The sequence below is a fragment of the Lethenteron reissneri genome, chromosome 17, assembly GCF_015708825.2.
Source record: "Lethenteron reissneri isolate LAM-NWPU_2019-01 chromosome 17, ASM1570882v1, whole genome shotgun sequence".
Classification (NCBI taxonomy): Eukaryota; Metazoa; Chordata; class Hyperoartia; order Petromyzontiformes; family Petromyzontidae; genus Lethenteron; species Lethenteron reissneri.
In genome coordinates, this window is record NC_083795.1 from 9,345,841 (window position 1) to 9,369,247 (window position 23,407).

The window sequence follows — 23,407 nt, forward strand, 5'->3', positions numbered from 1 at the left end:
AATTCTGCTGAAAACCTGCTCTGGGGTTCATAGTCAAGCATAAACGTAATGTTTTAGTGTACATAACATCTTGTAAAGAGATAAACTATATAAAAAATATTGTACTCGGTAAAGGTGTAAAATACTAATTCTGCCGCATTGACAAAATAAATCCCACACTCATGTAACGTGTAATAATTAATACAATAAGTCACCAATGTGCATTCACTTTAATGTAGCACGTGCATGCACAATACTTTGTACTTCGAGCACAATATTTGATAACTGATTTACCAAATCATTACGAACATACATAACTTTTCAAAACAATCTATAAACAGCGCAACGTGGTGAAGTATAGTCCCCTCCCCCCCATCACTGACATGGCATGGGGAGGTCTTCATCCACTATTGTTTTGCCTAAGGGCTGTCATTTTTATTCACGCAAAGAGTGTAGTTATGTATCGTTATACTTCCTACTGTTTGGTTTTGGATGCTGGATCAGCAATACATACATTAATGTAAAACAGGCTGAGGAAACTGTTACAATTATGACCCAGAAACCTACTTTCAAAATGCTGCCATTGAAGCAAAAAAGCCCTGGCTGCTGGAAAAATCACTCTTGGGGGAAAACAGAAAAAAACCCACGGATGTTCTGTGTTTGGTCAGTTTATGGTATGGTTAGCTGAATACTGTACCACTGAAATGTAATGTAAAATAAAAACTTCTACGCATTATCTCAGAGATGAGCGATACAACGAACTGCATTGTTACTTGCGAATGGAATTCAAAGAGTGCAGTGCAAATTGACTTCCACTGCGTTTTTTTGCATTCCTCAAGGTTGATTGCAAACCCATGTTTATTTGACAGCACAGTAACGTCGTGTTTTGTACACAGTACTGTCACAGTATGCTCTGTAATGCCTCTGAACACAGTATCCAGGAGGTCCCCGAACTCGTCAGATCTCAGAAACGAACCAGGTTTGTGTGGATCGTGCTTGGCTAGGTGACGAGGAGGGCTGGAAAATCTGCTGGATTGATGACCGGAATTGGCATCGATCTACCGGTGACTATTGAAAGCAAGACGCGAATTGTAATAGGATATGTCAAATCAAATAAATTAATATATAACAAAATATCCCGGAATAGCTTCAGATTTGGCAACCCGAGTGACCACATCCACAAAATAGGTAACGGCTACGGGGATACGTGGTGGCCAGCAGATGCCAATGCAGCATAATTCAGTGTTGTATTGTGCGTCCACGTTCCCTATCATAATGCCCCCCCCCCCCACCGCCTGTCTTCACATCACGCATTGATCAGTGTCATGAAGTCATGTATGATCCAACGACCACCACGGCGTCCAGCAGTGGATTGCCAAAAGGGCTGAACAGTACATGTACGAACATGCTGTGTAATGTAATATCAGCAAGCACCCACAGTACATACATGTCTTATACAATAATTCGATATTTTTTAGTAGTAGCATTCAGTTTACTATCAGTTTATTACTTTAAATATTATGCTGTGGGAGATATAATTAACAATTTACTGGTAAAGTTATTTGAATTAACACAGCTCACAATAGTAGTGTAGTTCATCACTGACAATATTCAAACTGCATGTACTCACTATCAGGCCTGTTTGAACAACTTGCAATGTGCATGTATGGTAACTACAATATAGAAAGTATTGTATGTAGTTCGTAATTATCTTCCCAATATAGTTGAGTAATAGACACACATCACTTAAAATGTGCTGGAACGGTGTACATAAATGTATTTATATACAACTTTACCTACATCTCTATTTATAATTGGTGTTGAAATGTAACAGTAGTCAAATTTGACATTAATGCTCACATAAACATCTCTGAAATAGTATTTTAAATCGCGAGCTTTTACGATTCTGGTATAATTGACAGATGTGGAGATGTACCACGAATATTTGGTCTCCAAAATGCATGACTACAAGCCGCACATGTCCACTGCTTGCAGGATATACTTGACTCAGGTTTTATGAAAATATTTTGTGAAGGTTGACGGTGACGCAAGTTTGGATATGTCATGCAGTCAAGCCAGTATTCTTAATTGTATTGTGCAACCTGCATTCGTCATGGACTGGTTTGTGCGTGGCTTTATTAAGTATGTTGAACTCCTTTCGCACCGTACGTAGCCAACCGTGTTTATTGGAGGTGCAGAGGGAAGAACAAAGTTGAGAGATACCCTGACATGTATTTGAACGAATGGCACCTTTCTCTGTTGCTTTGACATCTTAACTTTCTAGAAGAAGGTCGCGTGGGCTCTCTGGAATTAAGGGGAGGGTGGCAATCGGCAATCTGCTCCCAGGAGTCTCGTTTGGAAATGTGGGACCACGTGCTGCACCACGGAACAAAATTAGTGATTATTCGCCTGATCACTGGAATGTACTCAAAACAAGACATTGTTGCTTATGATCACTCTTATGGAACATTGTGTACCTCATTGAGGAGTAATGTAAAGGTGCAGCCCTGCAATATCTTGCTCATGCCACTGGGGGAGGAGAGAACTCCACTGGAGAGGGAGGTATAGAGAACGCCTCGAGATGGTATTTGGCTACATTCCAAGCTGACCAGACGTCGTGGAAGACGTAGCAGTACCCCACACTTTATACCACTACATCTGCCGATCAACTGCTGCGAACCCATTTATACTGCTCGGCGGACAGAGAAGAGGGCTTTTAGAAACTTGCCCAATGTTTCAACTACAACGCCGGAAAATCAAATCGATCCAGCCATCTCTGAATTGCCAAGTCCGGTGTGCTAATCATTACCCCACAGCAGCATCTCTCATGAGGGATGGATGCTTTGGGTACATCATAAACCTAAATTTTTCTTACGATCTCTCCTGGCTTTATTTAAATGCCTGACAATCCAATATCCACAATGAATAGTCCTCCCCACCTCCCCCGCCCGATATTTACCAACCAGCCTGGTGAAGTATGGTCAAATAACTGCACGGCTAAAGAGAAGACTTTCATCCATGGCTAATGATGATGTACAACACTGGAACCACGGTGACATCTCGCACTCTAACTCCATTCCGTTTATAGAGAGAAGTCCGCTCCTTGTCTTTTTGGTGAGCCCCCGCACCCCCATACTCTTTTATCGCTACTACCATGGTTAGTAGTGATAAAGATAAAAGAGAACTGACAAAAAATGTCCCATTTTGTACCATGGTTATTGTTTCCGTGAACTTCACGCTCTGATTCCTACACGGATGCTCAGACTGGCTGGTTTTTGTCGTCGTGTACGATGTTCCACCACCACACTTAGAGTCACAACAACACGCTCACTCACTCACCACACAGCAAGTCATTACAGTTGTGCTTCTTCCTTGCAACCCCCCACCTCCATAGTTTTTTTTAAACAAAAGTCCTTGTGATCTTGTTCAATTCAATAAACGTGCTAATTCTTATCTACTTTGGTGCTATTTGTCGCTGGCCGCTTGGCGCTTAGGGCCGGTGTGAGAACACCACGACCGCTCAACGTGGTGAAGTATGGTCAGGTGACCCCCAATGTCCAGACGACTTGGGGAGGCCCAGTGAATTCACCATAACGATGGTGATGTCTATTTTTGACAACACTGAAATCACACAGCAAACACCCCCAGACTGTTGGGGCAAGTGCTGTTAGCGAGCACCTCTATGAAGGCAAACGAGGGGGTGGGTGGCTAGCACCGGCTTCGTCTACCCAGGGGTGCACACACCCCACCAGGTACTTATTTGAGGCTGAGTCGACCAAGGGGAAGCCCATGATCGGTTCAGATATTCGTCACTGGTGACGGTGGCCGTGAGCGTTAATCGAATTCGGGCCGTCGGGTTCCTAGCGCAGCGGCGCTGACCGCTCCGCCACCGCTCCTCACCCCTCCACTCACCACCCCACCCCTCCGCCCCCTCTACCCCCCTCCACTCACCACCCAACCCCTCCGCCCATCTACCCCCCCCTCCACTCACCACCCCACCTTTCTACCCCCCCTCCACTCACCACCCCCCCCACTCACCACCCCACCCCTCTACCCCCCCCTCCACTCACCACCCCTCCGCCCCCTCTACCCCCCCCTCCACTCACCACACCACCCCTCTACCCCCCCTCCACTCACCACCCCCCACTCACCACCCCCCCACTCACCACCCCACCCCTCTACCCCCCCCTCCACTCACCACCCCACCCCTTCGACCCCTCTACCCCCCTCCACTCACCACCCCACCCCTCCGCCCCCTCTACCCCCCCTCCACCCCTCTACCCCCCCTCCACTCACCACCCCCCCAACTCACCACCCCACCCCTCTACCCCCCCCACTCACCACCCCCCCCACTCACCACCCCACCCCTCTACCCCCCCCTCCACTCACCCCCCCCCCCACTCACCACCCCACCCCTCTACCCCCCCCCCACTCACCACCCCCCCACTCACCACCCCACCCCTCTACCCCCCCTCCACTCACCACCCCACCCCTCTACCCCCCCTCCACTCACCACCCCACCCCTCTACCCCCCCCTCCACTCACCCCCCCTCCACTCACCACCCCACCCCTCCGCCCCCTCACCCCCCCCCTCCACTCACCCCCCTCCACTCACCACCCCACCCCTCCGCCCCCCCCCCCCCCTCCACTCACCACCCCACCCCCCCTCTACCCCCCCCCTCCACTCACCCCCCCCCCACTCACCACCCCACCCCTCTACACCCCCTCCACTCACCACCCCACCCCTCTACCCCCCCCTCCACTCACCACCCCACCCCTTCGCCCCCTCTACCACCCCCCCCACTCACCACCCCACCCCTCCGCCCCCTCACCCCCCCCTCCACTCACCACCCCTCCGCCCAATCCACCCCCCCCTCCACTCACCACCCCACCCCTCTACCCCCCTCCACTCACCACCCCACCACTTCGCCCCCTCCACTCATCACCCCACCCCTCCGCCCCCTCACCCCCCCTCCACTCACCACCCCCCCCCCTCTACCCCCCCCCTCCACTCACCCCCCCCACTCACCACCCCACCCCTCTACCCCCCCCCCCTCCACTCACCCCCCCCCCCCACTCACCACCACCCCACCCCTCTACCCCCCCCCCCCCACTCACCACCGCCCCCCCCACTCACCACCCCACCCCTTCACACCCTCTAACCCCCCCCTTCACTCACCACCCCACCCCTCCGCCCCCTCACCCCCCCCTCCACTCACCACCCCCCCCACTCACCACCCCACCCCTCTACCCCCCCTCCACTCACCCCCCCCCACTCACCACTCCACCCCTCTACCCCCCCACTCACCACCGCCCCCCCCCCACTCACCACCCCACCCCTTCACACCCTCTACCTCCCCCTCCACTCACCACCCCACCCCTCCGCCCCCTCTACCCCCCACTCACCACCCCTCCCCTCCGCCCTCTCTACCCTCACCACCCCACCCCTTCGCCCCCTCTACCCCCCCCCTCCACTCACCACCCCACCCCTCCGCCCCCTCACCCCCCCCTCCACTCACCACCCCTCTACCCCCCCCTCCACTCACCACCCCCCCCCCCCACTCACCACCCCACCCCTCTACCCCCCCCTCCACTCACCACCCCCCCACTCACCACCCCACCCCTCTACCCCCCCCCATTCACCACCCCCCCCCACTCACCACCCCACCCCTTCACCCCCTCTACCTCCCCCCCCACTCACCACCCCACCCCTCTACCCCCCCCCCATTCACCACCCCCCCCCCCCACTCACCACCCCTCTACCCCCCCCATTCACCCCCCCACTCACCACCCCACCCCTTCACCTCCTCTACCTCCCCCGCCACTCACCACCCCACCCATCCACCCCCCCCCCCCCATTCACCCCCCCCCCACTCACCACCCCACCCCTCTACCCCCCCCCCATTCACCCCCCCCCCACTCACCACCCCGCCACTCACCACCCCACCCATCCACCCCCCCCATTCACCCCCCCACTCACCACCCCGCCAGGCGACCGGCCCACGTGCCCCTCTCGCCCCCCCCCCCTCCCACAGTGGGATGGCGATTGTAATCGGTAGCGCGCATAAGCGAGGCGATTGTAATTGGTAGCGCGCATCAGAGGCGAGACGATTGCAATCGGTAGCGCGTATAAGCGAGGCGATTGTAATTGGTAGCGCGCATCAGAGGCGAGACGATTGTAATCGGTAGCGCGCATAAGCGACGCGATTGTAATTGGTAACGCGCATCAGAGGCGAGACGATTGTAATCGGTAGCGCGTATAAGCGAGGCGATTGTAATTGGTAGCGCGCACGGGGCCGCGACTCAAAATGGCTTCTCGGCGGTGCGCGCAGCTGAGTGCGGCGGAGGCGGCGGTGCGTCTCGCCGCCCAGTGACTCGCGGCTCTCCTCCTTCTTGCCACCCTTTGTTTATTTTCGCATTCGTGCACGCCGAGACACACACAGAGAGGGAGAGAGACCGCTCGGAGCCGCTATAATAAGAGAATAGTGAGTACGGTGTCTGGCTATTGGGGTGGGCGACGGGGTCGCGTTTGTCGTTGTCACTCCCCCCCCAACACACCCCCTTGTGCAGTGCGGATTAATTAACATATTTAACGTTATAATTACGAATTTTTTTTAGGTGTCGTGTAACCATTCTTGTTCTTTCTCGTGGCGTTTTGCTTGGTGGCTCAATACATCATCCATAGTCCAGTGCCCGTTTCTGTGGATATCAATAGAGTGCTACTTACAGCAATCATCGCAATTGTTAATACCATTGCTACTTGCTGCACCGATTGCACGCGGTGTCTTATTAACAGCATAATTGCCTCTGGTTAATCATTACAATAAGTACAAAGTGATGCTGTAATGGTCACACGTGTGCGATAAATGGCTCAATGAACGACGTCATCGCTTTCGGATGATCGGGGAGCGCCTCGCAGTATCTATTTTACTCAAGTATACACCACACACCGTGTACATACACTGCACCACAGACACACAGGAAGGAAGGACATTGAATACGAGGCATTGCATTCTAGGCACGGCCTCGTAAGCCATGCATTGGGGAGGGCATCTCGGCGCGGGACCCCGGGCCCTGCCATCTCTGCCTGCCTCGCCCTGCCCGGCTGCCCTGCCCTGACTGCCCTGCCCTGACTGCCCTATCCGAGCGATGGATGTGCAAGACTGCTCGAGCTTTGGGGTTGGGGTCGGGATGAAAGACGTGGACGTGTGTCCGCCGGCAGTCGGGACCACCTGCCCGGCCGGATTGGACCTCATGAATGGGTCTGCGTGCGCCCTGGTGAAGAGCGGAGAGGAGGGGGACGAGGAGGATGAGGATGATGACGACGAGGAGGAGGAGGATGATGATGAGGAAGACCAGCAGGATGAAGTTGGATCGGCCAGGGTGAGTGGCACCCACAAGGACAGCGAGAGCTTCGTGTCCGAGGACTCTGGAGTGACGCACATGGAGGGATCCCACGCCAACAGCAGGGACGTGGAGAGAATGGTCATGGCCATGATGATGGCCGATGGCTTGCAGGCGGCGTTCTCCATGAACGGTGCCTGCGGCGGCGCTGGTGGTGGTGCCGCTGGTGGTGTTGGCTGTTGTGGTGGTGGTGGTGTTGGTGGTGGTTGTGAGCCAGGCCTCTCGGCGGATAGGCTGCCCAGCAAGAAGAGCAGCCGGAGTCTTCCGCCAGGACTGTCGGCCTCGGCCGCCCTGAGGACAGGCGAGCGGGCCCGTAAGTCGGCCACGTTCCCCCGCGGCGCCTACGAGCCAGGGTCTGGCCCCGTGGGCCACATGGCCCAGGGCGAGTTGGAGATGGACGAGGCGGACACGGTGTCTCGCTCCAGTCTCTCCAGCCTCAGCTCGGATCTGTCGGCAGGTGTGGGAGGCTCAGCCGGAGCTGTGGCAGGTTCTGACGAGCAGAATCGACAGCAGTGTCAGAGTGCTGCGGACAAAGAACGCACAAGCAGCGAGGCATCGGATGCTCCACATCGCGATGACGACCCCGACCTTCAAGATGACCCCAAGTGCCATCAGGATGAGCTGTGCGAAGATGAAAAGCCGAAACGCATCGGGCTGGCCACGTACATTACGAGGTGGGTTGTCCTATTGCACGCACGCCAGTGCATTTTGTTTTTCATAAAGAGGCAACGCCGTCGACATGTAAGCCGGAGCTCAGCAAGGACTTCACCTGGGGTAGGTTGGGAGGGAGAGCGTTTTCAGTAAAAGTAATGCAATGTCAATAATTTGACGTGGCATTTATAGTTGTACAAAAAATGAAACCCATTAGATAATATTTTTTACTGCAAATCATATAATTTTGACGATTCGCATAAAGCCACTAACCAGGATTCTTATTGTAGTATGATGGTAAACGCGTGACATTACATTGATATAATTTGCAAAATGTTACTATAAAATGGAGATGTACCTTTCACAATGGGTCGTTGGCGTGCTGAGCTGAAAATGTACACCTTGGGCTACAGGTATGACAACATGGGTTTTTTTTACCATGGCACTGCACTTTAAAAGCCTTGGTGGCGTGCCAAATATCCCATTACATCGTCTGTAAGATACAGTATAGCCAGAAGACCAGAACAGTACACCCAATAACCAAATGAGCTGTGAATAATGCTGTCATGACCACATTGGCTGGGTGCTGGCCTGGAAATAATACATTAACACGAATACATGTTTACCTTAAACTTTCGTGAATTCATATTCTTTGGTTCTTTTGGTAAAGTCAAGTAGATAGAAAAATAATCACAAAAAATTAAGTGAATAAAAATAGAATAAAAATCTACAAAAAACCCACTAATACAGACTATCCTGGTTCTTAATGTAATAACCAGGCTACAGTCTACATTATAGACTGCCAGTACACTCCGATTAAGAACCAGGCTACAGTCTACATTAGTGTTTTTTTATTATTATTTAATTCTTTTTACTTTATTATTTTTCTATCTACGAGACTTTACCGAAAGAACCAAAGAATATTAACACGAATACTTTAAAAGTATTGATCGTTTGATGCGCCTGTGCCTGCAAACAATAGGATGTCAAGTAAGATCGCATTGCCTCAATGTAGCGTGTGTATTTAATTTAAAGACGGCATCTACAGTCGTCTCATGCGTGGATATAGTTATGCCGTGGAACACCTATAACTATGCCCATATTTGTTTTATTTAAATGGCCATATACAGTCTCATATTGGTGATAATTAACCGTGGAAAACAATTCTACTTTTTAACGTTGGATTCGCAGAACCTTATTTTACAGTATGCAGAGGGAACCAGCTTATTGAATCCAAGAGGAAAAACATGTCTGATTTAAACCACATGCCAAGAAGAATGTTTTGGCCCTCCTTGGATCTTGGCAGCAAATTACCGAGAGCTGGAATGCGGCCATTTGCCGTTGGTAAACAAGTTGGTTTCAGCATAACTGAAATACAGGAATCGTTTCCTATAAAGTTGTGTGCACTGCATTGATAAATCATAGCATTTAGAAAAATATATAATTTTGCACGTGATTTTATTTTTAAACCACGCTTCATTCATGTGTACAGTATTAATGAAATCAAGCTTTATGAAGAGCCATTCACAAGTTACAAAAACGTTCTTATACATTTACTGCGTATACGCTTTAGTTAAGCGAAATACATATATGTTTTATAGCATTTCCATATATATGTTTCAATCAAATACACATGCGCATTAAGTGGAAAATGGTACACCTGCGGATGTGATTTAATTCTAGATAAATTCTCACAGTACGTGCCCAATCTCATATCTTGGAAGCTAAGCGGGTTTAAGCCTGGAATATGCCTGGGTATTGCTGGGACGGGCAACGATCATGCGTTAAATAATGTTTGTAGGTTGTTGTAGGTTGCCGCGGGGGGCTATGTTGTCAGAGAGCAGTGCAGCCAAATCCATTGGACTGTGATTCAATGCTTCTTCATCTGGGGTCTCCATCTTTACCAAATCACACTGAGCGGCATGGTCAAGTATAATCGAAATGACTTCCACAGTCCGCATGTCTTGGGGAGGCCCACATCCAGCAGTGGATTGGCAAAATTATGTATGTCTACATATTACCAATATGCCCTTAGTTTAAGAGCACTCAGAATCTTTGACACGGTTAAGGAAGAACATCAGTTACATTTAGAAACACTTTTTTATGAGCTGAGCTCTATTCCTTGAAAGGGACATGTTTGTTTTGAGATAAGAAAAAATGACAAGTGTCGAACACTGCACTTCTTGGAAAATTGATTTAATGTACTACTGAAAAGTAACGAAAGCACATTATACATATGCCGTGTGTTCAGCTTACAGCAGCCATACCTTGTAAAAGTTGACGTAGTCAACCGGTGTGGTCAATCTGGACTAAGCAGATGAGCAAGCAAATGGAGAAATGAGATGGAAACTGTCGATATTGGTCTAAAATATGGAAAGGTGTTAGCGTCAACATACTGAAGTGCATATACAGTACAGTAGACTAACCTAATTCTGTATAGAGTAACAGTTGAAGTGGTGGCAAAGCTACAGCCAACACCGGTGACGAAGTGAATGCTTTACCAGTCCTGTCTCTCCCCTTCACAAACTGACACAGGCCAGCATGGTGAGGGAAGGCCTTCATTACGCATTGGATCGAAATTATATTTTAACAGTAAAATAGCTTCGTGTCCAGTGCAGCTCCAATGTTGTTTTGTCCATAATGGAAATAGTGGAAATTCCATGTTTAAAAACGGTGAAAAGGAATCCAATTGCAACGGTGATTTTGTGTTGTTTATCAGCAAAACGTTGTTATCATGTAATCCTCTCAGACTTAATTAAAACACAGTTTGAGCCCGCACGAAATCTCAACATTTATTTAAAGCTTAAGCATAGCAGTACATCGTAGGCATACGTATACATTAGCAATTCGCAAGGGAATTCAATTAGTGACCTACAGGATATAAATGCGTAAAAAAGCCAGGTCTGGGAAATCCCACGACATAGTATTAATAGACCATTTAATGCCTGTGGAGCCATAATACTACAACACCTCCATAACATACAGACGAGATGAACAGAAGCACATACCTGCCAACCCCTTATCAGTGCCTACCATATTACAGACTAATTCTGACCTTATTGGTCACCCCGTGCCTTTATAAATCTCAACGTTCGTCCTACAAAGTCCCATCACAAGGGAGAAACGTAAATAGACAAAAAATGCCCGTATTGAAACTGCTGTATGCCATATGGACCCGAACTCAATTTCCCTGTACAAGAATACGGGTAAACCACATGGGTTGACAGGTATGGAAGCAGCATGCAATGGGAATAATTAATTGTATTGAAGGCTGCTGCTACTACATCCACTTGACCTGGCAGTGGTGCATATTTTTATTCTGTTTCATGGATTCCCTGATATTGGATAATACTCTTAAAGGTGAAAAATCAGTCACTATATTGTTCAAACAACAAATGAAGTAATTACTTTCCTGTGGGTTTGATTACATTGTGTTTGAATAATGCATCGAGAATCCTGGAAAAAGTATAGAAAGACTTGGAAATTAAATACCATCTTCAAATATGTCATTAATCAAGTATTCTTTTTTACCAGGCTCTTTCATAACCATAAATGAAAAATCAGTGATGGGGTAAACCAATGAATATTTTGGAGGCCATTGCTGTCTGTAAACATCATAGCAGAGTTTAAAATGTTTGATAATACAGATAGCAGGGATCAGGAATCACAACTTGTTGTAGGTAATAACACCAAATATTGCTTTAAAATACTGAGGATGTGTGTATTCAAGGGATGTATATGGAAATACACTGCATTCATTATAAACTAATTTCAATCAATCAAAAAGATGATTAAAAAAGGGTTGATCCATCAATGAAACTGAATGCGTAGAATAACTGAGGCTACACAAGGCTTGAAGCAATGTTGCCATTTGGAAGTTTCTCGTACAGAAACTGTCCAAAGATCTATGCATATACAGTACGTATTAAAATACATGTCTAAGCTGAGCCCAAGACGTTTAAATAATGGACAAATAGACACGCCGGCTGTTTTCCAGCTGCTCTAGGATTTGTCATTGGGTTAAAAGTTGTTCATAAGTGCAAAAACGGACATTCCAAGCAATGCTAAACTGTTTCTGAACGAAACTTGATATGTGGGAAATAAACAGCCCCATTCAAAACACTGTCGGCTTAAGTGTTTCTTTTGGGATGAAAATTATAAGTTATTTGAACAAAACCTTGAATTAAATGCCAGACAAATGTGGAATTTCTCAAAAACCTCTTAAGCTGATAATGTACTGTGTTTATGTAACTTTAATTATACTGTACCATTCATTTGGTGCAGAGCACATCAGGTTATCTGAACAAAGTTGTCGCATTGCTCAATTAAGCACAGGTGTCAGAACATTATCCCCCCCTGGAAAACTGGCTTAATTGAAGAAATTTGGACAATATATAACTTTGAAGCGTTTTAATTTGATACCTCCTGGATATAAAAATGTGACTTGCATATATTGCCAGTCAAGCTGTTACAATTTGAATGGCCCACTATTACAATACTATACAATGTACAGTAATCTAATAATAAAGTAGAGTTGGTGTGTTTTTTTAGCTCTCGTTTTTCTTACAAAGGCCCCGTTTCTATTTTAATCCCAGACCTTGAGAAATGTGGGTGAGCATGAAGAATTTCAAAAACCTGCTTAAATCTGGTTAATTTTGGTCACAATTTTCATGACAAACGTCTTTTTAAAAGACGCATACTTGTTTGGCAGGCTTTTCTGGTTTACAAAGCAAATGGGGTGGTTCACAGCTTCCTGGTTTTGAAAGCGATTGGCTAACTCACCAGACCAGGAAACAACCCTTTGTGAGTCTTCATCCTCCCACTCTGCTTCTCCACCCCTGGATGCTGGAGTATGACGATACAGTACTGTAACATATTTACTCTTGTGTATTCAAGTTATTAAATATGTACAGAAATAGGCAACGTAAATCTTTCGCCATTCCACAGTAACGTTCTCAGAGAGCCGGCATACTTTGCTAGGGTTTGGCTGTTTGCTTGTGCCAGTGAGTCAGCTACCATGTTTCAAAGTTCCAAGTCTGGCCTCGGAGATTTTTGTGTGCGTCGTAGGCCGCAGTGCTGTGTGTTCTAAGCATGTGGCATGGCTCTGTCTTCTTCACTTCTCATTTATGAAGGGTAAGTTAATTTCGAGAATAAGTATTGTGTGAATTAACGTTTGTTAACGTGTCTTATTAATGTGTTGAAATCTCAGTATGGATTAATACAATGTATTTGTTCATTACACTAACAGTAACTTAAAATTGTATTTATTACTCATACGTAATTGATTACACGAACGTGTCTTGTTTTTAACTGTCGGCATTTTAAAATGCAGTCCCATAAAAACTTTGCTTTCAATTATTTTTTTAAATGAATACCGTATTTTCAAAGGGATGTTATTGTTGAGGCATACGTCAAGTAAACCATAATACACGTGATTACTGTCCGATATAACTGGTGGAATCCAGATCTGCTTTGGAAATGGAATAATTCATTTCAAGGGTTTCTCACTAGTTAATAAGGCATCTTCGACTTTAAACCAATTATTAAATGTTGCTCTGTCTTGATTGACGTTTTAATTTAAGTTTTCATAAATGGGAAACACATTTAAATGTGTTTTAGGAATCAGGTTAATCTGGTTCTTGCAATAATTTATTAGATTCCCTTTTAAAAATGGTTGCAAACATTGCTTCACTCCACTATTGTGTGACATGTTTATACAGCCGTGGACTCTTGTGTCTGTAAGAAGATAATGTGTTGTAAAAACTGCATGCAAATAAAACGGTCACTGTCAAATTCAAACATATGTGCTCATTTCAGTCTCTTCAAGTTTATCGTTGGGACTCGGGCATACAGATGTTGTAGAATGTGCCATTTTGTTAAGTGAAGCCTATGGTGTCCCTTTAAATGTGTTACGACATACTGCACTTAGCATATTTGCCTTGAAGCCGGCGTTTTAAATAAAAACAGTGGTACGTGAACAGCTGAAATGTCCCACATTTATACAAGACAACAGTTAACTCCTTTTTAAAAAAAATTGTCACCACGGTGATAACACATCTTATGGGAATTTACTATTGTGTCAAGTGTAAGAATTCACTGGGAACAAAGTGTACCAGGGCCTCCCACAGATTATTACCTGGTCATTAGGCAATCTACAGTGCGTGGGATGCATTTCTGAGCTGGGGCACAGTCCTCTGTAACAGAGTTGTCTTGCAAAAGTAAACCGTTTACGTTTTGCTGAGAATTCTACACAATGCATGAATAAACAAAAATTAAGCATGTATCACTTGTGGAATAAGTGGCATTTATTGTTAGTTTAGTGTAAGAATATGGGTTCTTTTAAACGAAAAAGAATTGTGTTTTAAAGTTGCAATTAAGCAGTATATTTGTCAACTAAATTAGATCCATTGTTTTAGGCGTTCATACTGGTTTTGAGTATAGCAGTTGGGTTATATTGAGAACTTACAGAAAAGTGATTAAAATGTTTATTCATGACCATCCACTGCTTGCAGAAACATACTTACGTGGAGGAACAAGGACTGCAGAGTGAGTGTTCCAAGTCCACCTGGCTGGAAGCTGTTTGGAAGGGTCCCACCAAAAGAAAGTCCACAGAAAGACCCTAAGAAAATTCAACAGGTACAACATAAGTCCTGAATGGATTCTGAAATGTTTTCCAATATGGGTTTTGATTCCTTACCCGTACCCGGCCGCACCAGGGTCGCAAACGGTTACCCGTACCCTACCCGATACCCGGCTACCCGTACCCGGCCGGGTATCGGGTAGGGTACGGGTACCCGATTGCGACCTCTGGGATGAAGCCATGTTGCAGGCGCGGGTGGGTTGATTTTAGGCACTTGAATTGTGAGAAGAGACAAGACGTTGGGAAATGAGTGACAAACGGTGACTCACCAGTGACTCACGGCCTACCCGTACCCGGCAGCACCAGGGTCGCAAACGTGTACCCGTACCCGGCCGGGTACGGGTAGCCGGGTATCGGGTAGGGTACGGGTATCGGGTACCCGATTGCGACCTCTGATTCGCGGTAATGACCATAGGTTTCGAGCCGCATAGTGAACTGACGTCATTGGCTTGGGCGCCAAGGATAATTTGCTTAGCGTTGGTTATCGCCAAGTTTTGGGCATGTCTTTGATACATTTGGCCAGTTTTCTATTAAGTCTCTAATAGCAACATAACTTTAATAAAAACATGTTTATATTTGATCATGTTTACAGTCATTTTACCTCTGACTACAGGCAGACGTAAAGCTAATGCATTAAAACTTTTAATGTTAGTTTGAAAACTTTACGCATGTTGAACTTCTTTTGCACGAGAAAACTATTGTTAAAAATAACATGTTTAATATGTACACATTACATAAAGGAAGGAATGTATAACAGTGATAAAAACATTATTTTGCAGAACTATATTAAACGCTTTGCTTCCTGGTATTGTATTCTTTGTTGCGTTGTGACGCATCGACTGGGAAGTACTGTTCTCTTATTCCTGCTGATCGTCAGCGGACAGCTGTGCAGCTTGCAAGTGCAAGCATTCCCACATACTGTGCATTCTTAAAGTTTCATTTTGCACAAATGTAAAAATACGTCTCCATGTATATATATTTTACTCCTACTAACCATTTACATGTAGCTGGAATTTGTCATATGCCCACCTGCCATATAGTATTTTATTCTGTAGCATTTGATTTATCTTTCAGCAATAAAAATGCATGTTTCTTAAAATAACTTCCATTATATGCCTCCAACTTTTGCTGTTGCTCTTGCTAGTGTGCAGTATAAGTTGAATTCTATTGTGGTTAAAGCAGATGAAACAGTCTTAATTATTTAAATTATTTTACCGGTACCTTAATTTCCTGATTTATTGTACTAAAACAATATATTTTAACTATTTTATTATTGTATTGTTTCCCTTCTACATGACTTTACCGAAAGAACCAAGAATATGAATCCCTGCAGTCATGAAAGCTTTAAATCAAAATCTATTTCAAGGCTTGGAATTTTAAAAAAAAACACACACCTTTTCCAGCATTTGTTTAAAGTTAAATACTGAACCATTCTGTGAAGTGCTTGTGGCAAGCTTTGGAGTATTCGGTTTATCCAATAGTTTGACTCAGTTTCCTGTTATTGCCACAGAGAACATGTGATGGTGTGCCAACAGGAAGGGGGGAAAAGGAGGCTTATTATGTAGTGACTATATGGCGACTGAGGAATGGAAATCTTATGAACGTTCATTTAAGCCTTTGGCACCAAGTCAAATTTTTAGGGTGAATGCTCATTGTTCGGGACGTTCAGTTTTCCACTGCGCTTGTTTTACAAGCGGACCGCTTCTACCGTGGAAAAAATTATGAGAACCTCGGGCCTCACCAAATACATCTGACATGCATGATTTATGCCCAGGGTCACATGACAGGTTGGGTGGCAGCAATGCCTTTGTTGTAAACAATGAACTTGTTTTGAGACGCATTCTCTCAAGTTGTGCACATGCGAGAACAAGAAATAATTTGTTAAGAGTGTTTAAAATATATATCGCCAAGTTTTTAAGTTATTTCGTAAAATAAACACGTGCATCTTACCGAGGTGAGCAGTGTTCATTTGTCATCTTCAACAGCTTCACCAGAGTGCAAGCTAGATTTGTTGTTTTGTCATCCTTTTTAACGGGTTCCCCACATGTGCTGTAGGAATACGAAGCTAGGATAGCGAAAAGCGAGAAGGCGGCCACTGGCCAGACACCATCAAGAAAGGACCTGGACTTTGAACCCCTTTCCACCACAGCCCTCATTCTGGAGCAGCGGCCAGCGTAAGTGGCATTTTCACACTTTATGGTTAAAACCACTATGAGCTGGGCTAACAGAAATCACATCTGTGGCACTTTTTTGTAAATTGAGAAACCACAGACATTGTGACTTCATGTTCAAATCCTCATCACCATTTCAAGCCTAAAGCGGGCGGTAGATTTTGTATTATACGTACGTTGCATAATCCGTTTGCGTGTGGCTGTGAAGGCACCTACCTGCTAAGCCTGTCGAAGAGATGCAGAGACACCAGGAACTTTACGCTGAGATGGTTTCCCAGGCTAAAAAGCGAGGTAACAATAACTATCATCTTCATAATATAAACCATCCTCTAAACACATGACAATGATGTATTTGTGAATCTGTATTGGTACTGAGAACAGCCTATAGCAGATTATGATCGTAAGAGGTACACCGTTTTAAAAGTGACAATGCACAAGTGAATAGGACTTTTGTCAAAAATAAAATCTCAAACATTTTCCCAGCCTACCCCTCAAGTGGTTGTTTGTTTATAGAAGCACGAGAGGCACAGCGGCAGAAGCAACTGATGCAGGAGCGCTGTAAAAAGGAAGACTCGATCATCAGTACCCTGGCTGTGTGGAACACTGAGATTCTGCCAAACTGGGAACAAACGTGAGTACAGCCACTCGGGTGCAGTTAATGCTACTCAAGCATTTTGTTTTTATTCTCTACGGATTACTGCAGTTTCCTCCCACGCCTCCTAAATAGCACGGTTGGCTACGTATGGTGCGAAAGAACATACTAACATTGTGAGACAATCCCAACTATTTGAACTAGACAAATGTATGCAACACATTAATTATCTTTGACTTGTAATGATTGCAACGTTGTTGGAAAGTATTAATATGCAACCTAAGTAAATTAAGCTTTTGATTTGTTGTTTCATAAGTTTACTTTCAGCACATTTATTTCTCTTTAATATTTACCCTTGTGATACATTTTGAAAACAGGTGTAATTCGAGAAAAGTACGGGATTTATGGTGGCAAGGCATCCCTCCCAGTATCCGGGGGAAAATTTGGAGTTTGGCTATTGGCAATGAGCTCAACATCACACCTGGTAAGCTGCTTCTACCATCCATCATTTTCATCATTAATTACAAATACCAATGCATCTGTAGAGTGTGGAATATGGTGTAATTTGGTTATTAATTTGTATTGAATGTGGTGTTTACAATAAGAGTCTAGCAATACATGCTGCTTTTACATTTTTGTTTCAGAATTGTACGAAATCTTTCTGTCTCGGGCAAAAGAGAAGTGGAGGAGCTATAGCGACTCCGGTTCAGATTCTGAGAATGGAGGTTAGTGTCAACTGTCATTGATGTCCATTAGCTGTGAACCTCAAGCAGAATCGTCATTATAAGCCATGGAAATAACACCTGTCAACCTCTTGGCTGTCATTTCCCAGATGTTGGGTGTAATGGGGCTGACCGAGAAAGCAGCCTTGAGCTGATAAGTCTGGACATATCTAGAACTTTCCCATCTCTGTGTATCTTCCAGAAGGTTTGTGACATCGCACACATTTTTCCCAAGGGATATAATGTCACGACAATCTAATTTCGTGTTTTTTTTATCATATTCAACTTTACACTTTTGTATGTGCTTTGCTTTATATATCCATTAATTTTATGTGAACCTTTTTAAAAAGTTTGCTTTGTTGTTTTCAGCGAGGACCTTACCATGACATCCTGCAGAGCGTGCTTGGGGCCTACACATGCTATCGTCCAGATGTTGGCTATGTACGTCTGCATAAATACACCTTCAAATACATGTGAAATTTTAATTTGCCTCGCTTGACATGAAAATAACCCCCATCACTTGGAAATTATTTTTATATCCAAGAAACTCCTCAAATTAATATTGTCTTTTACATGTTGATAAATAAGTAATGGCCACATGTTTTTCAATTTGTTATACCTAATGAGAGTTTTAACAGTTGGGCGCAGCCTACCTTGGCATCGGGGTAGTGATTGGATTTGCCCGTGTACCAACAGGTGCAAGGCATGTCGTTCCTGGCAGCCGTACTGTTGCTCAACCTCGACGTGGCAGATGCATTCATCACCTTCGCCAACCTCCTCAACAAGCCCTGCCAGATGGCCTTCTTCCGTGTCGACCACCCACTGGTTTGTGCAACTAAAACTGCATCCCCTTCTTACTAAGCTAGTATGTACAGCCATTTGCCCATATAAGCACAATCCTAATTCGATTCTGAGATCTGATGAGATTGGGGGCATATCCAGGTTAGTTAGTCAGACACAAGCTAGCACAAGTCAATTACACATTTCCTAATGTGTAAGCTTGTTCATAAGCACTGGTCTCTTATGCACCACCTAAAGTGTTTTTCTATTAAGCTGTCTAGATTTCAGGAGTTCTAAGGTTGCAAAGTGATATATGTATTTACGTGCAACAACATCCTTCTCTGACAAATGGCCATTGGCTGAAATTAAACCTATGATCTATATTTCCTCTCTAGGGCAGTATCATTGTTAAATGTGGTGAATTTTGGCAGTTTGTGCTTGTGCACCACTGACAATGCAGTATTGCATTTTTTTACAATAGTTGCTTTCGGCACAGTTGGTAATTACTTGGAACTTTCGTAGATGCCATGTACCACAGTAAAATAACATTGATATATATACTGTATAAAACATCCTCGGAATATAAAAATGTTGTAATACTTTAATTTTATACGGAGACAATGTGTTGCTGGACAATGGATTAATGAGTAATTTTGACCTTAAATCATTTACAGATGCTTAAATACTTTGAAGCCTTTGAGCTCTTCTTTGAAGAAAACCTTCCAAGGTTATTCAGCCACTTCAAGACCAGCAACTTGACACCTGACTTGTACTTGATTGACTGGTATGTAAAAAATAAATCTTTCATTGTGGTGGGTTGATCAGCAACGTTTGTGTTCGTGGCAGTGTTGGTGAGCCAGTTGACACCTTCAGGAGTTAGAAGCCTGTTGAATATCTGATATGCTGCTAGTGAATAATTGAAACGAGCACATGGTTCATGATGAGTGAGACATGACCGCAGTCAGTGTGGGGCTATGCTTATGTTTTCATCAGTGTAGGATATAGCCACATTTGCCATGCGATGTTCGGATGTAATTCAGTACAGATGATTGTTTGAGAGCAAAATTTTCACCGCTAGGTTTTAATGAAAAAAACACCATGACACAAAACAAAGTTAATTGTAAATTGACATTTTAGGCAATCACTGTATTATGCAATTTATGTACCTTTTTTCGTTATTGATTTCCACTACTTGTAGCATAACAAAGCCAATTGCATATGGCTCAGGTGTATATGCTCTGTTTTGGCAGGATTTTTACGCTGTACAGCAAGGCCCTGCCTCTGGACGTGGCATGTCGAGTTTGGGATGTTTTTTGCCGCGATGGGGAAGAGTTTCTTTTCCGCACAGCACTGGGCATACTCCGTCTGTACCAGGATGTGCTACTCAGCACAGACTTCCTGCAGGGGGCTCAGTTTCTGACTCGCCTGCCAGACAACATTGCCGCCCAGCCACTGTTTGCTGCCATTGGCACCATCAACATGCAAAATAAGCATGGCAAGTGGAGTCAGGTAATGCCTTGGGCCACAAACATTAAATCTCCAGTTCTTACAATGTCATGATGAAAAGAATGCCTGATGAGTGTTCCGATATCCATTCTAACAGGTTGTGTTGCCTGTTTTCCAGGTTTTTTCTGCACTTCAAAAGGACAGACGAGATTCGGAGAAAAGTGGAAGCCCTTGAGGAGGCAGTCGTTGGCTCCATTTGTGCTTCAGAAATATTTAATGTGAACTGTGTGTAGAAGACCTCACATTTCTTTAACACTAAATGCACTTGGCAGTGTTTATTGGGACCATTTACATTCTGAAAACTAGTTTGAAAGCATGTTGTATCATTGCTGCAGTGTTTGGAGTTTGGCTACATACGAATATGAATGGAACTGAGTGGGGTAATATTGCTTCTCCTTGCTGTATTGCATCTCTGGAATCTGAGCAGAACTGGCAACTGAAAAAGTATCTGCAGTTTATTTCCTAGGCATTGGCTAGTGGCAGGTCAAGGCGATGCAGGCTACATAAGTGCATACGTACGTTTGTAAATGTGGAAAGACATTTAGCCACACTTGTATTCCCATTTTATACAATCTATGGACGTTTTTGAACTGCTATTTGAAAGTAAGTGCATACAATAGTTCTCCACACTAATGATCAGTGTTACTGAATATACAATACATATGGTGTCTTTTCTGCTATAGGACCAGAACATAATGTTGTGATGCAGCATTGCACAAAGCTTGCCTCTGTATTCGCTTGGTGATATTACCTTGCAATACATCAAGTAAATAAGCAGTTCTTTGAAACAAAGCTAGAGGTAGATCTGGTCTAAGTGGTTTGTTGTGCTGTGTGTGTGATTTGTCAAATGATGCGCTTAATGTAAAACGTGCTTACATGAAACAATGCAAATATGTACTAGCCTGATGGGCATGTGTTATTTGTACCATAGATCGACTGCAACATCGTATTTGGTTCCACTTTATGCTCAAGCGTTGTAAAATAAAGTAAGGAACGCAGCACCTTGCATAATAAATAGCAAATTGTTTTTTTTCACTTTACACAATCCAGTGGAAATTATGTATGGAGAACATGAAATGGAAAGTTTTTTTTGTAGCCAAAAAGCCTGCGTCTTTTCCAACCATCCTTAATCATACGCAAACGCATTGCGAGTAACTTTATGGAATGAGTGCAATGCTATTAACGTGGTGTATTGAAGCTATTTTTCGAGGGCATATACCACTTTTTCTCTTTAAGATGTTACCTTAATTACTACGAAAGACACTTTCTGGCTGGTTCAGGTACTGTCCTGTTTGTTATTGCCGTCTTAGCAGATGGCCTGCAGAATTTAGCAGTACATTGTAAAAAAATAATTAAAGCTGTCTACCAGATTCCGTTTTTGTACAAAAACATTGTTTCATTTTGCTCCGTTCAAGGATTGACGTAATCGCGTATCGAGCGAAACCCTTAGCTATTAGTACCGCTTCTTAAAATGCAGCTGTAGTTACTCTTTATGAATCGAAATTGTATTGAAAACCTGGATAATTGGACTTCACATGTGACCTAGTTAAGTAAATGCTAACATTTGACCACGAATCAAGATCCCCCTTTAGGGCTGAGTATACACATGGTTTGAGCGTAATAAAATATGTGATGAGTGTACAAGTGCAAATTTGAAATGTGCAAATGTACGTGAAGATTGACGATTGTCAAGAAAAAAATGCACTTAGTTCAATGGACTTGACATTAAAAAAAAATTTTGGCGAGTCGTACATCTTGAAGCCTGCAGCAGCAATCTCGTTGGAAATATTTATATTTACATTATCAATGGTTAGATTTTGACTTAAGGATTTCGTGACTGCAGGAATTCATATTCTTTTGGGTCTTTCGGTAAAGTCACGTAGAAAGGTTCAAATTAATAAAAAAAAACTACGATGTTTAGATCACAACACAAGAGATCGTCATCAAGAGGAAAAGAGGGGGAAAGCTGCTTTCCTCTTTATTTTTATTAATTTGAACCTATCTACGTCACTTTACCGAAAGACCCAAAGAATGGTTACATTATTTCCATTGTGTAAAATGTCAATTACTGTTTTGACGAAGCACACAATCATTCTCTAACCACCTGCCGCAATTATCAGCATCACAGTGTTATGTCTCAATGTTAAAACATTAAAGTCGATGTGAATGCTGCCTTGAACAGAATGGACACTTGATGTAAATAGGGTTATTTGCCAGCAATGTATGCTACCTGTTTTTATCAAGGATTAACTACAACGCTAAAGGCTGAGCCTAATCTGGTTAAGTGATGTACCTTTTACATACTGGTGGATGATACTCTTTAAAGGTAAAGCGAGTTTCCTGATGAACTATTATTGATGAACTGTAAATTTTAGTCTCTGTTACCGTCTTTTGAAAGCTTTGTCGTGTGCATTTTACGTCATTCGTGTCGAATACATTTGTATATAATAAAACAGACATTCGTATTATGCGGTTGCATTTTTCCAAGCAAGGCTACACTCTGTACCGTATATGACGGAGTGCACAGTGTAAGGAGTCTATTAGTCCTTTGAGGTCCTTACTGGGAAAATGTACGATTGTAATACGGTACAGCATATAAAGGGTATATATTGTAAGAACTCGACGGCAAATTAATTCACTCATACTTCGAGAGGAATTTGTAGATTTACCTATTGATTTTAAGGATCGATTACATACAAGTGCAGCATTTAATTTGTGGCACTTGCAGTAATTGTCACGACCAACAAATATTTAACTTTAAATCTACAAACAAATACAATACTTTAGAAAACCACAAGTGTAACTTGTAAATATTGTTCAACAAAAATAAACTTTAAAATTTGTTGCTGGACGTTGCGTACTTGTGTTTGCATGTAATACAGAAGTACGTACATTAATGCAATGCATGAACTCCGCTTCGTAAATAAAAGTAAAATATAAATCTTCGTTGTCCTGAAGTTTA

The 23,407-nt window shown here is 44.1% G+C and overlaps 1 protein-coding gene across 4 annotated transcripts; it reads left to right on the forward strand.

Annotated features, from left to right (window-relative positions):
- The first annotated feature begins 6,258 nt into the window (after positions 1–6,258).
- Positions 6,259–23,386, forward strand: LOC133343453 (TBC1 domain family member 12-like). 4 transcript variants are annotated; one of them, XM_061553078.1, is made up of 14 exons: positions 6,259–6,464; positions 6,998–8,057; positions 14,547–14,670; positions 16,730–16,848; positions 17,054–17,136; positions 17,359–17,476; positions 17,815–17,921; positions 18,082–18,162; positions 18,270–18,364; positions 18,529–18,600; positions 18,856–18,984; positions 19,614–19,723; positions 20,190–20,448; positions 20,564–23,386. In XM_061553078.1, exons 2-14 carry the CDS (start codon positions 7,129–7,131, stop codon positions 20,618–20,620), a joined length of 2,283 nt encoding a protein of 760 aa, XP_061409062.1. In that variant the 5' UTR covers positions 6,259–6,464; positions 6,998–7,128; the 3' UTR covers positions 20,621–23,386. The 4 variants fall into 4 exon arrangements, with proteins under 4 accessions (XP_061409062.1, XP_061409063.1, XP_061409065.1 ...); XM_061553079.1 differs by having other exon boundaries at positions 7,202–8,057; XM_061553081.1 differs by lacking the exon at positions 6,998–8,057 and having other exon boundaries at positions 6,265–6,464.
- Positions 23,387–23,407: the final 21 nt, after the last annotated feature.